Raw genomic sequence first — 14599 nt, forward strand, 5'->3', positions numbered from 1 at the left:
GCGTGTATGCCCCGAAAGCTAGGAGTTGGTTCTTAGCGTTTCCATTCTTTGTACTCCATTCCCCAGGGGCCTGTCTCCCGGAGTCACTTACAGAAATGCCCTTACCAGGGCTTCTGGAAGCTGGGGCTGGCCTCCCAGGACCCCAGGAAGAAGGGGTGTGGCAGACTGGCCAGCCCGAGGGCTTTGTGGGTAAAAGGGTGAGGAAGGATCTGGCTCAGCTCCCTGGGGGTTAGCAGGTGGATCCTGACATGTGATAACATAATAGCAGCTATTAACAGTATAATTGCACCCATTGCCTAGTATGATAATAGACCCCTGGGCTTAGCAAGCCATTCCCACATGCTGGCTGTTATCTTCCACACATCCCATCCATCCCATCCGAGCCCTGGACCGCACTGCTCCTACTATGGGCGACGAAACAGGCTCATGGCTATCGGAATCCAATGCATGTTGAGGGTGTCCTGTAGTCACCCTGGGTGGGCTGGGAGGACCCAGGCCATAGGGAGAAGTGTCTGCAAGGGTGAGGGGGTGGCCCACAGGGGGAGGCTGCTCTGCACCAGCTGAGCTAGAGGACCTCTCTCAAGAATGGACGCAGGCCCCTGTCCTCGGCCACACTGGGACCCGGGGAGTGGGGGTACGAGGAGGGCCCAGACCTTCTGAGGACCCAGAAGAGGGGACAGCAGCCCTCAGCCTCCTGGCGCTGGGCCAAAACCAATGTCCCAGGAGTGAGAAAAGACCGTTTGTTTCCAATTTCTCCTCCTTCTGACCCCAATTTCCCTCGGGTCAGCGGCTTATCAGAAAGAGGGAGAGAGGCCGGGCAGCAATGTGTTTCCATTGTTAACAGAGAAATTCAATTAGGGCCGCATTGCAGGAGGAGCGGCCGTCCAGCTGAGCAGGGAGGCTGTTTTCTCTCTTAATTTCTCTAACCGTGTCTCCCTGACCCCTGCCCACACCCTCCTCACGAGCCCGCAGCTCCCACCTCGGTCCCTATCACTCGCCCTGCCTCTGGCTAGTTCTCACAGGAGATTGGGGGACAGTGTCACCTCTGCCTGAGGTCATTCTCTGGGGTTCTCTGGGGGGGTGTGGTGAGGGCTGAGAACAGAGGGTCTCTCACAGGGTCTGTGTATGGGGGGCCCTGGGCACCAGCCACCTTTCAAGCACACCGAGTCTTGAAGCATCTCAGTAGAAGCCATGCACACACTCAGGGGCGCAGACCTCCAGAACATTCTGAACTGGGGAGTTTTTCTCTCTGGGCAGACAGGTCTAGGGGCGGGCCACTCCAGCCTGTATGGGGTGGGGGAGCTCACGCACCACCCGCAAGTCAGCCTGGGAGAACAGCACTAAATTTAAGCGTGCCTATTTCTTTCTCCCTGCCTCCTCCCACTCCTGTCCTGCCACCTCCTCGGCTCCTTCCTGCTGCCGTAAACGAGGGCCAAGTTTGTCCTCCATGTCCCACTTCCAGGCAGCGCCCTGGAACCCCACAAGCTCCAGGAAGGCGCTGGGCCCCAGGGGAGACTCAGACTCTGCCCTGACCATGAGGTGAGGGGCTGTGCCTGTGTCCCTGCAAATCACGGAGCAGCCTGGATCCTGGGAGCAGTTTCTGGGCACGGCTGTCTGCACCTGCCTGGTAACTGTGAGCAGATGCCAGCCTCGGGGAGGGACAGGGCCCAGGAGAGTGTGGGGTGCGAGCAGGGGGCATGTGGGGAGACGGGGAGGGGGGAGAGTGGGCTGAGTATTTATGGGAAGTAGAGGATTGGCAGGGTGGGGGTGGGGACTCTGAGGCCAAGTTTGGGCTCAGGTTCTCACCAATCTGTGTCTAATAACCAATCAATTTATGTAACAATAAAGTTTACACCCCCAGACTGGACTCCAACTCTTGGCTTCAAACATTTCAGGCTTTTCCAGCATCAGCAGGGTTGGGTTGAGGGTTTTCCGGCTTTGGTCCCTAACCCTGGTCTCCTGATTTGGGAATGTGGGCAAGTGAGGGGGGAACAGGGTGCTCTCTCCTGGGGTGTCCGCCCAGCCACCTCAGTCCCACACAGGAATGGGCTGACCTCTGATCACTGCCCTACCTGCCTGAGCACAGAATGTTCTGGGTCAGGGTCTGCTCTGTGGCCTGCATGGTGCCACGGCATGTGTTTGTGGGCAAGTAAGGGAAGCCTATCTCTGAGCTTCAAAGCACTCAATGGCTCTGCGTTGAGAAATCAACAAGACCAATGAAAATTCAGATGTGCTGGCCATGGAAGACCTGAGGTCAGATGCTCAGGGCAGGTGAGGGTCCTGGGGGTTAGGGGTGGGACCTGTCTGCTGCTCTGGCTGGCTGGAAGGGGCAAGGCCAGCAGAGTCTGTTGGGGGCTGTGGGCCCTCAGCATGTGTGCTGGGCCTGGGACTCAGCTAAGCCATGGATTCCAGACCTCGTGATAGCAGGAGACAAAGAGGGGGAGGCTGGGAGCAGCAGGGGCTGCCTGGGGCCTTCCAGGGGTTCTAGGACAGACCCTCAAGGCCGAGGAAAGGCAGGTCTCTGGCGGGGGCTTCCTCCTCCTCACCTGTCCTTTCCCTGGGGGACCCGCCACAGCAGTGGGAGGACTCACGCAAAAAGCCGCACAGGCCCTGGGCATGGGGTGGGGAGGAAAGGCCTGAAGCTGGGCTCTGACTGGGTGTATGAGATCGCATGGCTTCCCTCTCCAGCGTGCAAGCGGCCCTCCTCATCCCCATTTACAGATGAGGAAACTGAGGCTCAGGGAGGGAGGGGACTTGCCCTAGGGAAGGCAGACTCTCCCACGGGGACAATGTGAGCCCTAAAGCTGCCACGTGGGCAGGAGGGTTCTGGCACCGCTGCCGGGTAATGTGAGCAGAGGCTCTGGCTCTGGGAGGTGCTGATGGCGCCAGGGACTCTCTTGGGCCACAGAGATCACCGACCTTCTCCACCCCCTCCCATGGAGGCCGACTTCCTAGCACCCAATCCAGGCCCGGCACAGAGCAGGTGCTCAGTTAACGCCCGAGGACTGAAGGAAGAGAGCTGCCAGCAGCAGGCGCCCTTAGGCCGGGGCACTGCTGGGCTCAAAGGCCTGGGCAGGAATCGCTGGGGGTGGGGGTGCCGATGCTTGCAGGGAAGAAGGCCAGCCCCCGCTGGCCCTGGGAGAATGGGAGGTGAGTTCTGTGGGCCAGATGCCTGGTTAGAGCCCTTTTGGGGCCCGTAGGAGTCAGAGCCAAGGCCTCCATCCCATCTCTATCCGACCGACAGGCTGGTTCTGAGGACTGGATCACACTCAGCCTAAACCCGGGCAGAGTACTGTGAGAGCTTCCTGTCCTCTGGGCAGGAGTTACCCCCCTCCAGCCTGCCTCGGCCCGGCACCACCTTCCCACAGTGCCAGTCTAGCCACAGCCCACTTCTCCCGCCCCCATCTGGCCCCACCGCCAGCCCGCCATTCTCACACCAGCACTTCCGGTCCTTGGCCTGGGAAATGCTGGCTCCAGGTTGGTCCTAAGATGAAGCTTGGATGGTACTCTTTTCTGGGATCCTTCCTGGGTCACCCAGCGGCTCCTGCCTGGAGCGGGGTCACCTCTATGGGCCCGCGGTCCCCTGCCTGCCTGGGCATCAGCGTGAATTATCCTGGGCACAGCCTCCTGTCCCCGGCTGCTCTGCCGCTCTGACCTCACACTGGTGGCCATACCCACAGGGAATGTGTGCTGCCTCGGGCTGGCTGAGGCCCCTGGGGGAAGGGGCTCAGGACTCAGCCTGAGTGCTCCACGAAGCACCACGGCAAAGGGAGGGGAGAGGAGCTTCACTGGTGAGTGAGTGAGCAGGAGAGGCTGTGTCAGCGCCGCCGGCCTGCTCATTGCCCACCAGCACCCTAAGGCCAGGCTGGAGGCAGGGCGTGAGGTCCCCCCCGCCCGCCTCAGTGTCCCCTCTGTAACCTGGGGGAAGAGCAGGTCTCCTACAGAGGGGCACTTCTCCGGTCTGCTTCCGGCCCTGGAACCCCTCTCTCCACGGCTCAGCCAAGTCCACTGGCTCTCTCTCCTCAGCATCTCTGGATCTGCCCCTCCCTTCAGCGCCCGCCCCCCCCGCCCCCCCCCGCACTGGCCCCCAAGTGTCACCCATAGCTCTGTCCATGTTAATGGCAGCTGGAAATCCCATGGGACTGTGACCTCCTGCCAGAGCCGAATGGGTGAGGCTACTGGATGACACCGCTGCCCCCTGTGCGCACCCCACACTTTTCCTGCTGACCCCCGACTTGCACACTGCCCATCTGCCTCCAAGCCTTTGTTGTGCTGGGTCCCCTGCCTGGGACACCCTTCCCTTTTCTCTCCCTGACCAGTTCTATCCCCTCCTTTTCCACGTCACCGCCCCAGGCAGCCTCAGTCCTGCTCTCCTCCGCTGCCACAGCCCCTGGGCCTTGCTGCGAGGCCACCATGCTGCCCCCCTCCCTGCGGGGCCACCATGCTGCCCCCCTCCCTGCGGGGCCGTGTCCCCAGCACAGAGAGCGTGCGCAGAGAATGTGTAAATGGATGAATAAACGAACGAATGCAAACATTAAATAACCAGAGTGTTCGGTCCCTGAGTTCTTCAATAATTTGGGATCCACCCCCTCCAAACCCCCTTTCTTTGCTGGCACAGCTACCCAGGCAGCCTGGGCTGACACAGCGGTGGGGACCCACTTCTCCACGGCTCCCAGGGCATTTTCAGGGTCTTCCCTATTACTCCCCACCAGGCTGTGAGGTCTGGGGGTGAACTCCCAGGACGGGCACTGGTGTACGTGCGGAAGCCCTCGGAGTGGAGTCCCGTGTACACCCTGGCCTCCTGCTCGCAGGCTGCAGCGGGCCTCCCCTTCCTGCGGCCCGCCCTGCGCCCACCCCGCCTCACCGCTGCTCCCATCCGTGCTGCGCTCAATCACATGGTCCACCTGGCGCACCCACTCCCCGTTGCACTTGAAGAAGATCTGCGTGGCGGGCACGGCCTTGCACACCAGCAGCACTGGCTTGTTCTTGACGATGTACACGTCCTCGGGCTCCACCAGGAAGTTGGGGAGCAGGTCTGGGTTGGCGCCGGGCACCGGGTTGGCCACCGTGGCATTCTGCTGGGCACCTGCAGCAGGGCAAAGGCAGAAGGTGAACCAGGCCTCTGCTGGGCTTTCAGGGTCCTCCGGGGGTTCCCTGCCTATTCAGGGGCAGGGCCAGGCCATGGGAAGCCAGCTGCTGGGGCTGAGGGAGGAGGAAGGCAGGTTGCCACTACCAGCCCAGATGCTAAATGTCCCCCCGCCCCCGCCCGCCTCGGTGTCCCCTCTGTAACCTGTGGGAAGAGCACCCACCCACCCCAGCTGAAGACGGTGGAGAAAAGGAATGAGACAAGGGTGACAGTAGTCAGGCTCATTTCCACGCTGGCAGGAGTTCTGGGATCTGGCGAGGCAACCCTCTACCCTGGGGTGGGGGTGGGGGCCCAGGGGAGAGCTGGAGGGAGGGAGGGAGGGGACCCCAGCAGGGTAGGAGTCCCCTCCTCTGCTGCCCTGGCTGCCTCCGGGTTGCTTCAGGGTTGATCCCCATTCCTGGCCCCTCACACAGTAGGTGCTCAGAACATACCAAGTGAATGAAGGAGGGGAGGTGGCACAGCTTACAGGAGAGGCCCCGGGGAGGGCAGGTGCGGTGGCCCGGGCTGCGGGTGGCCCGGGACAGGATGGGAGCCAGGAGAGCGTGTCTGGGAGCCTGAGGGGCCTGGGCCACGTCCCATCCTTCAAGGAGACCTGAATATGGGTTTCCTTCTAATTTTAACTGAAAACCACAACCGTCCCACAAGTCATTTGTTGCTAATTACACAGGTAATTGGCTCTGAGGCTTTGGCAGAGGTAAACCCCACAGCGGTGTGACAGGCTGCTAAACCAGCAGGACCCCTGAGAGGGTGGGGGTGGGGGAGTGGGAGGAGGGAGTGAGGGCACCCTCAGGCTCCACACACAGCTGCCCACCACCCCCCTCCCCCCCCCCCCCCGCCGGCCGGGCCCCTCAGGGCTGCAGTGATGTCCCCACCAGCGCGCACTCACAGTCCACATGGGCCTCTGCCCATTCTGCTCCCTGCTGTGGTGACCTTGGGCGAGTTGCCGTTTTGCCATCTGTGCGATGGAGGCTGGTCAGCCTCCTGGCTCCACTGCCCTCCCACAGGCAGCCCCAAACTCACAGAGGGCTTCTAGCAGGAGGCCTGTCGCCTGGTGCTTGGGCCCAGCCTCCAGGGAGCGTCCTTGTGGTCCTCTCCTGCCTGCACAGGGACCCTCTCTTTCTAAGGTGGGAGTTGGCCCCCTCCCTCCAAGACTGTGACTTGGGGGAGGGGATCTGCGCTTGGTCCTATAGGCGTCCTGGGCCAGGCGGGTGAGCTGGGAATGCCTGCCGAGAGGCTGAGAAACCTGGTGTGACTTCAGGAAAGCCCCCAACCCTCTAGCCTCTTTCCTCACCCGAAGGACAGGGAGATAGTACCCAATTCTTAGGTTCTGAGGATGAAATGGGAAAAAAAAAAAGGAAAAAAAAAGCAAGCACTCAGAGCGTGCTCAGTAAACGTTGGCTGCAGCCAATACCCAGGGGTTTTGCACGGATGTTGGCCAAGTTCATCTCCCTCAGCTCAGGAACCCGCACAGCAAGCTCTTCAGGGGTGCGGGCTGATGAGGAAACTGAGGCAAGAGCTGGCAGGTGCCTTGCCCTCAAGATGGGGGCGGCGGAGATGCGGGCAGAGAGAAGTCATTTAGATATCTTACAATTGGGGACTCTGAGGCCCGAGGGGAGTCCCCAGACACCCCAGCTCCGGCCCTGGACTCAAAAAATGTCTCGGAGCAGCCTCGTGCCCCGTTTGTTATTACATTTGCTTTTCACTGGCACTCAGCAGCCACTTGCAAGTCCCTGACCCAGGCAGCAGGCTCGGCCAGGGTAGGGCTGCATCCGGCTCCGGCTGCAAGGTCTAGAGAATGAATTGGATGGTGAGCTTCTGATATGGATTAGGAGTGGGGCCTCTCCGGACATTTATTGGGGAAGCCACAGGATCTCAGCCCACTCCCAAGCAGGGCCTGCAGGGGGCTCAGGGACAGGGGTCACAGGCTCTAGAACGGGTGGGAGCCCCCAGTGGCAGGGCCTGCCGGGGACCTCACCTTGCAGAGACTCAACGTGATGGCCTGTGCCTGTCCACTGGCTGGGGGTGGGTGGGCAGGGGTCCTGGCTGGGGGTGTGGGCGGGGAGTGGGTGCGTGGCCCTCCGGCCTCCCCATCGATCATGGCGCCAAGCACTGCTCACGTCAGCCGCCTGCTGAACCCAGCACAATCCCTCATGTCTACATTTAACTGCTAATGAAAAATAAATGTACTGTGACCAATAAGGGACATAGCTCACTTCTCCAGGGCCTCCGTCATGCCACACTGGTGTGACCGCCCCTCCCCACCCCGGTGGGGGGACTTTTATTGGGTAGAACCCAAGGGGCACCTTCTAGGTTACAGCTATGCCCTCCAGCAAGGACACTCCACCGCCATGGGTGGGGGTGCATTCAGGCCCCGCTGGGTGTCCTCTAGGGGCTACAGAAGCTGCCTGGGCGGCAGAACTGCCTTCCCCTCTGGCCCCTGAGCCCCTGTGTGACCTTCACCCTTGTGGTCAGCACCTGCAACCTGCCTGACACCTCCCTGTCCGGTCAGGCCCCTCGTCTGAACGAAGGCCCAGTGTGAGCCTGAGGTCTCTCCCCTCCACGGTGCAGGCCGCTAGGGTGAGTACTTCTCTTTGGCAGGAATCCTGTGCTTGTCTATCAGAGACTACACCAGCAGCGCATGCTCACTGTCAAGTGACCTGTGATCCTTTCAACAGGGCCAACGCTCCCGTTCACCTCAGTCCCCGCTGCTCTCTGTTGTCCCACCCTGGCCTTGCTTCTATGTCTGTCATCTGCTTGGCTTCCATGGGCATTTCAGAATGGTGCCAGGGCCTTTGGCTGGTGTCTCTGAGCCTTCTGTCCTGGCTCAGTCAAATCTCCTGAGCAGGAACACCACTGACCCCTCCTAGGCACTGCCTCCTCTTCCAGGTCTCGGCCCATGGTCTTCTGTCCGCAACGCCCTTCCTTCCTCCTCTGCCAGCACCTTCCTCCCTTCTCCTCAGGGCCCAACTCCATGGTCACTACTCTGGAGAGAGGGATCCCCGCCTCACTCTCCCAGGAAACCACACGTACTGTTCCGCCCTCTCTGCCCTGGGCCTGTCCTCACTGGCTCAGTAGCTCCCCCCACAGGAGAAGCAAGTGAGTGGCTGAGGACTCCACCCCCACCACCACACTGTCCAACCCTGGTCCTTGCCACCCAATTCAAGGCTGCCTGGGCCCACGCTAGGGACTGGAGACTTGGAGTGGGGTGCCTGTCGCCGCTGCTTTCGGGGCTGCTGGGGTGACAACGTGGAAGAAATGCTCTGCCGGGGCAGATGCACCAGGGCTGCAGGAGGGCAGGGGCAGGGCCCGCTGGCTCTTCAGGCCCCGCCGCTTCCCGAGCCCCACCCCAGCTCCCCAGAGGCTCCGGCCACCACACCGGCCAAGGCTTTCCCGCCCTCACGAACGTGGCCCAGCGCCCCCCGGATTTCAGATGGAAGATCTCCCTCACTCACTAGCGGTCCTGATGGGCTCTTGGTCACCAGGAATTGCAGACGGGGCTGTGCGGATGGCTCAGGCCCCGAAGGGGGAACCCCACTTCTAGTGAGCCCCAGGGCTAGTCTGCTGGCCCCCACCTGTCTCAGGAGGGCACTGGCACCCCTGCTCTGGCTGCTCTATTCAGGGTGGGAGCAACGATCCAGGTCAGGATCCTAGGATCCGTTGCTGGCCTTGGAAAGACCACGTGTGTGTGTGTATGTGTGTGTGTGTCCATGTGTGTAGGGAGGCTGGGGGCCAAGAGAGGATAAGAGACCAGTGGAGTGGACCATGTGGGCCTGCCTCACGTGATTCATCTGGAACTTCCACTTGCCTTCAAGTTTCAGCAAATGTGTCACCTCCTCCAGGAGGCTTTCCTGGACCTTCCTGCCCAAGTGCCCGCCCTGCCCCCCAAACCTCCCTCCAGGGTACACACCCCGTTTAGGACTAGGGTGGATTTATTTGCACATTGCCTCCGCGCAGAGTGGGAACCCAGGTCTGGCCTGGATACTGATGGAGTGTTTGCTGAGTGACTGAATGACCACCCCTTCTTCTCCCTTGAACTCCAGAAGATCTGCCTACGAGTGGTCCTTTTACTCTTGTTCTGTAGGGAGACCCCGAGGGGGTGCAGAGCTGCCCACAGGCAGAGTCACGGGCAGGGAGAGGGCTCTGCACCCGAGGCTGCCCTGCCACACCCCAACATGCCACTGCTCTGAGGTTGAGCCCCCCTTTCTCACCTGCAGTCTGGGATGATAAGACCTCCCCGTGTAACTCTGAGGCCCCGGATGGGTGTGAAAGTGCTTTCGAATGTTTTATTTTTAAAGGCACCATGAAAATATGAGGTGTGATTAATCAAGCTATTAATGAACTTGTATTTACTGAGTGAGCACTCAGTCCCTGGGAGCGGGTAGGCAGGCTGGGGGCAGGGTGTCACACCACTGCTTCTCGGAGCAGCCATGCCCAGCTCCTGCCCGCCACCTGCTCCTCCTCCTCCTAACAGCCCACGCTGAGGGGCACAGCAGGCGGAGGGGCGGCAAGCCCCTACTTATTCCACTTCCCTGAGAATGTTCTGGATTTGACATGCGATGGGGGAGGGGGCTGGAGGCCCAGCAGCCTCCGTCTTCCTGACCAGAACAGCCTGACCCTTTCCCAGCTGCTCGTGCAGCAGGGAACCCGCTCAGCCGGGCGCCTGGCTCCAGCCGGCCGTGGCAGGTGTGCGTTTGGTCCGCGTGGGGCCCAGGCAGGGAGAGCAGAACGCCAGAGGCCAGCGCCCTGTGACCTTCACCTGGTGCTGGAGGCCCGAGCTGCCACTGGCCTTGCCTCTAGGACCCCCTCCATGTGCGCCCTGTGGGGAGGCCTCTTGACTGTTTGCAACTCCTCAAGGGCTGTGGACATGCTGTTCCCAGCTCTGACCCCTCCCCCTTCAGCTAACAGCACTGGCTTTTCTGCAGAAAATGCCCATGCCCACCCCATTCGGGCCATATCTGCCTGGGTGACTTCTACTCGCCCTTCAAGTCCTGCTCAAGCACCCCTTCCCCAGGGAGCCCTCCTGACCCCCAGACAGAGCCGGCCACACCTCCGCTGAGCTCTCACAAGCCCTGATCGAACTTGCCTCAGCACCTCACACATCATATTGTCACCGTTTCTGCATCTGTCAGCACCTTGAGGGCAGGGACTGAATGGTGACGTCCCCCACCCTTCACGCATCCCTATAGACTGGCCAGGGTCTGACACAGTGAGTGCCCAGCAAATGTTTGTTGAATGAATGTTGAACAGCATTATCCCATCCAAGCCCAGAGCCCAGAAGGGAAGATGGAAGTGGAGGACACACATTCAGATCTGGCTGGGAGCTAGCTCTGCTCATCTTCCAATCAATCAATCAATCAATCAATCAACCAACCAGTCAATCAGTCAATTTCAGAAACCAATGCTGGACTCGGGGGAAGCAGAGGCTGATGTGCAGGAGCCGGTGGGGCTGCAGGGATGAGACAGGTGGGGGAGTGGGGATTCCCGTTCTCCTGCACCGGTGGTCTGAGATGGCTTCATGGGTTATTTTTTAAGCTCAGGACAGTCTATAATGAGGGAGCGTCGCTCAGGGGCTCTGAGGAGCAGAGACAGAATCCCTGCTTGCGGTCAGACAGACAGACAGCTGTGGGGGTCTGGGGAGTGAAGGAACGGTAGGGTGGGAGGCCCCGAGATGACAGATTTGGGGGCCACACAAAGAACCCTGAGGTTCCAGGAGGCAACTCATGGACCTGCCTGGAGGTGACAGCAGGGTGCCATGGGCCTGAGCAAGCTTGGGTGTGCGTCCCAGAATTCTTCCAAATCAACACAAAACCCTGTGCCCTGCCTGCCAGCGGCTCCATGCAGGACCCTGCTTCTCAAGTCTCCGTTTCCTCATGTGGGGCGCACCCTGCACCAGGACCAGGTGGGTCAGGACTGCTCCCTGCCCAGGGTCTCGAGGGGCCCGCCCGTCCTACCCCCTTTCTTCTTCCCTTTGGTCTATCCCTTAGTCATCTGTCGCCCTGCCTGTTGCTCCCAACAGCAAGGGCTTCCTGGAGGGCAGGGGCGGGTCTGGGTCCAGGCTCTTCTGGCCCAGAGGGTGTTCAGGGCACAGGGGAGAGGATGCCTGCAGTCTCTCCTGCCCAGGGGTGTGCAGCAGGTGCAGGTGACCGGGTGGGGGTGACGGCCCCTCATGGTGTCCCTATGAAAGGAGGACTGCTCTCCTGACCTGTGCTCACACACATGTGTGTACAGCCCTCTGGTTTCCATGGTAATGTGTGTGTGAAAGTGTCAGAAGCAGCAGCCACCTCCCTAAGTCACCCTCTTCCCCGACGGGCTCCAGGGGTCCACCCTGTCACAAGGACAGACACAGGGACCACGAGGAAGACATGCATACAGGCTAACCTGCAAAGGACAAAGGGGGCGGGGTGTGTGGAGAAGGTGCCACCTCACCAGCTCAGAAGACCGTCACACTGAGCGGGGTGCATGGCTGGGCACCTCTGCTGTCACTGGTGCACAGACCGCACTGCACCCAGGGGCCTTTGGCCAACCCTCAATTTGCAGACAAGGACCGTGAAGCTCAGGACTTGCCTGAGGTCACACGGTCACAGAGGGCGGAGGGGGCACAGGTGGGCAGGAGTCTGGGTGTCTCCTAGATCAGTGTCTGGCCTGCCCACCCCACCGCCCTCTGCTCACTCCATTTACTCCCTGACCCCGTTTCTCCAACCCTCCCGCCGATCCCAGTCCTGGGCCTTTGCACCTGCTCTTCCCACTGCCCCCTGCTCTTCAGGGACGCTAATCCCTTCTAATCCCTCCGCTCTCGCTCTCGGCTCTGCTCCAATGCTGCCTCCTGGCAGAGGCTCCCCTGATGGCCGCGCCCCCACCCCTTTCCCGTCTGTTTTCCTCATAGCGCTCACCACCATCTGAAGTCGTCTTGTTCCTGTCTGGGTCCCCTTCCCCTGAAATGGGTCGCAGCAATGGGGACCACACTTGTCTTCACTGTTGTAGTCCAGAACCTGGCTCAGGGGCTGGCACCGAGCAGGTGTTTGGTAAACATGCACCGGAAGCACGAATGAACAAATGCGGGTCTTCCCGCTCTGTGCCCAGAGCCCACACCCGGTGTCGCACCTCTGCCATCGCTCAGAGCCCCCAAGCCCACCAGAGACTTCAAAATTGCCGGGATGCCTGGGGGTGAGTGCGGTGATGGGGCAGGCCCCAGGAACGCCCTCCCAGGGCCCCTTCCTGCCCCAGGGCCTCACTTCAGGCCAGAGAAATAGTTAATAAAGCTGAGGCCTAAATAAGCATTTGATTAACAAACGATAAAATAGCTATTGTGTCCCCGAATTAAGCTATAATTGTGGCTGATAATTGGCTGGTTAGAATTTAATAAGCTGCAATTAAATAGAATGGAATCCAAGGTAATTATGTGGTCGCACAGCCCACGGAGAACTGGGGAAGGAAGGCTTTCTCCTGCTTTGGGCTCTTCTGCTGGTGCAGTGTATGCTGCTGTGGTGTTTCTGGTGTGTGTGTGTGTGTGTGTATGTGTGTGTGTGTGTGTGTGTGCGTGTGAGAGAGAGAGAGAGAGAGAGAGAGAGAGAGAGAGAGAACAGTAGGTCTCTTCCACCTTTCACCTGGCAGAGGTAGCCAGGTGGGCCAGGCCCAGCTCATTCACCACCACTAGGCTCTGAGTCCGTGGCAGCCCAGCTGAAAGAGACATAGAAGGACTCCTGGCACCGTTCCCTGCAGGCGGGCGGACCTCCTGTCTTCCTAATGAGAAAACTGGGCTCAGAGAGGGGAAGGACTTGCTCAAGGGCATACAGCCATCAGTGGCCAGGCTGGGCCAGATTTCTCAGCTTGCCAGTGGAGCAAAGGTAACTCAGACTGGCCAGCCAGCTGGAGGCTGCGCCCCACCCTACCAGGTCCCCAGGCACACCCCCCCATTTCCATTCATGTCCTTCACCAGGTAGACATTTAAGCTAAACAAGGACAGTATGACTGTTCCACACGCACCCCTGAGACCAAGTGCTCCCGCCCCATCTCCATTGCCCGCTCCCAAGGCTGGCCCCCACCCGAGGCCCTGGGGGCTGCAGAGCCGCCGGTGGCCTCAGGGCAGCATGCCCTCCCCCACCCCAACCCCAGCAAGTCCTCGGGGATGATGAATGGCATTGCCAACCTGCCGTTTATGACCCATCAGCATTTTTACACTGTTGCTGGCAATTAATTTAATTAAAGACCCTGTCCCAGATATGGAGGCATTTCATATCTCACTGGTTTAATGGGAGCCTGGCCAGAGCCGGAGCCGGGTGTGGTCCAGGAGCGGCTGCACCGGTCCCCAACCTGGCTCAGCCTGGCAGGCACAAAGCAGGCAGTTGTGGCCCTGGCACAAAGCCAGAGACAAGAGGGAGGCCACACAGTGACCTGCCATTGGGAGACACTGCCCACACATGCACACCCACAGGGGTTCTCACACACGTGCTCGTGTGCACATGCTCACACACGCATGCACACAGTATGTTTTCCTCATAGCACTCACCACCATCTAATGTTACATGGATTGTCTTACTTAACTCTCACGACCATTCTAGGAGCCAAAGAACTATTTTAAGTTTCCAACTTCTGGAAAATGAAACGGAGGCATGGAGAGGTGGAGAAAGCAGTGAGGGCTGGATTCCTACCCAGGCAGGCTGGCTCCAGGACCCCCAGGCTCCTAACCAGGGCACAGGCGGTCAGCCAATATGTGATGGACACAACGAGCCAGGTGCTGTGCGAGCCACATGCCACACACCTGCGCCCGAGATGGACTCCAGTCTCCGCCCCATGGAGTGTCCAGGGGCCACAGCCCCACCCGGCAAGCCCTGGGCACACAGCATCCCAGAATCACGCTCACCATTTCTGGGCACACACATCAAGCCCCTTACACACACACACTGGCATGCCACCACTGCCCACTGTCCTCCAGGCTAAATTTGGCTGGGACAGCTGATGCCCTTACCAGGATGGTGACCCAGCAGCCCCTGGTCACCAGTCACCCTGTGACCCGATTCTCAGCAGCTGGCCCCTCCTGGACACCTTCTCTTACAGGAAATCCAGGCGCAGATCCAGCACCCACAGGCAGCAGCTCCTCCTCTGCTCCTCGTCCTTGCAGCCACCTGGCTGTGCGCTTCCCTCTCCTGGGGAACCTTGCTTCCTTGCCCCCTGGCCCTCCCCCATGCCAGCCTCCTGCCCATGGCTCCCCAACCAGGGCCTCAGCTCTCCTCTCCTCTGAGCTCCATCCTGGCATGTTCCCTGTCTCTGGACGTTCCCTCACAACTGCCACCCCAACTTGGGCTCAGCAGCTCCTCCAAACCTCAGTTTGCTCTGTCAGCAGGGCCATGCCCCCCAGGAGCCTCAAGGGGAGTCTCACAGCCTCCTGGCTCCCCAGCCACCCACTCCTGCAGCCCAGCGCCCCATGCCTCTCCTACCCACCCCTCCTCTCTCATT

The 14599-nt window shown here is 60.3% G+C and overlaps 1 protein-coding gene across 1 annotated transcript in view; it reads right to left on the minus strand.

The window, feature by feature from the left end:
* Positions 1-14599, minus strand: part of UNC5A (unc-5 netrin receptor A) — a 57202-nt gene that overhangs the window by 9768 nt on the left and 32835 nt on the right. Inside the window, exon 2 of the mRNA XM_079772960.1 lies at positions 4865-5086. Coding sequence (XP_079629086.1) covers positions 4865-5086 — 222 coding nt within the window. The remainder of the gene's footprint in view (positions 1-4864; positions 5087-14599) is intronic.

Source organism: Cnephaeus nilssonii, assembly GCF_951640355.1.
Source record: "Cnephaeus nilssonii genome assembly, chromosome: 5".
NCBI classification, from domain to species: domain Eukaryota; kingdom Metazoa; phylum Chordata; class Mammalia; order Chiroptera; family Vespertilionidae; genus Cnephaeus; species Cnephaeus nilssonii.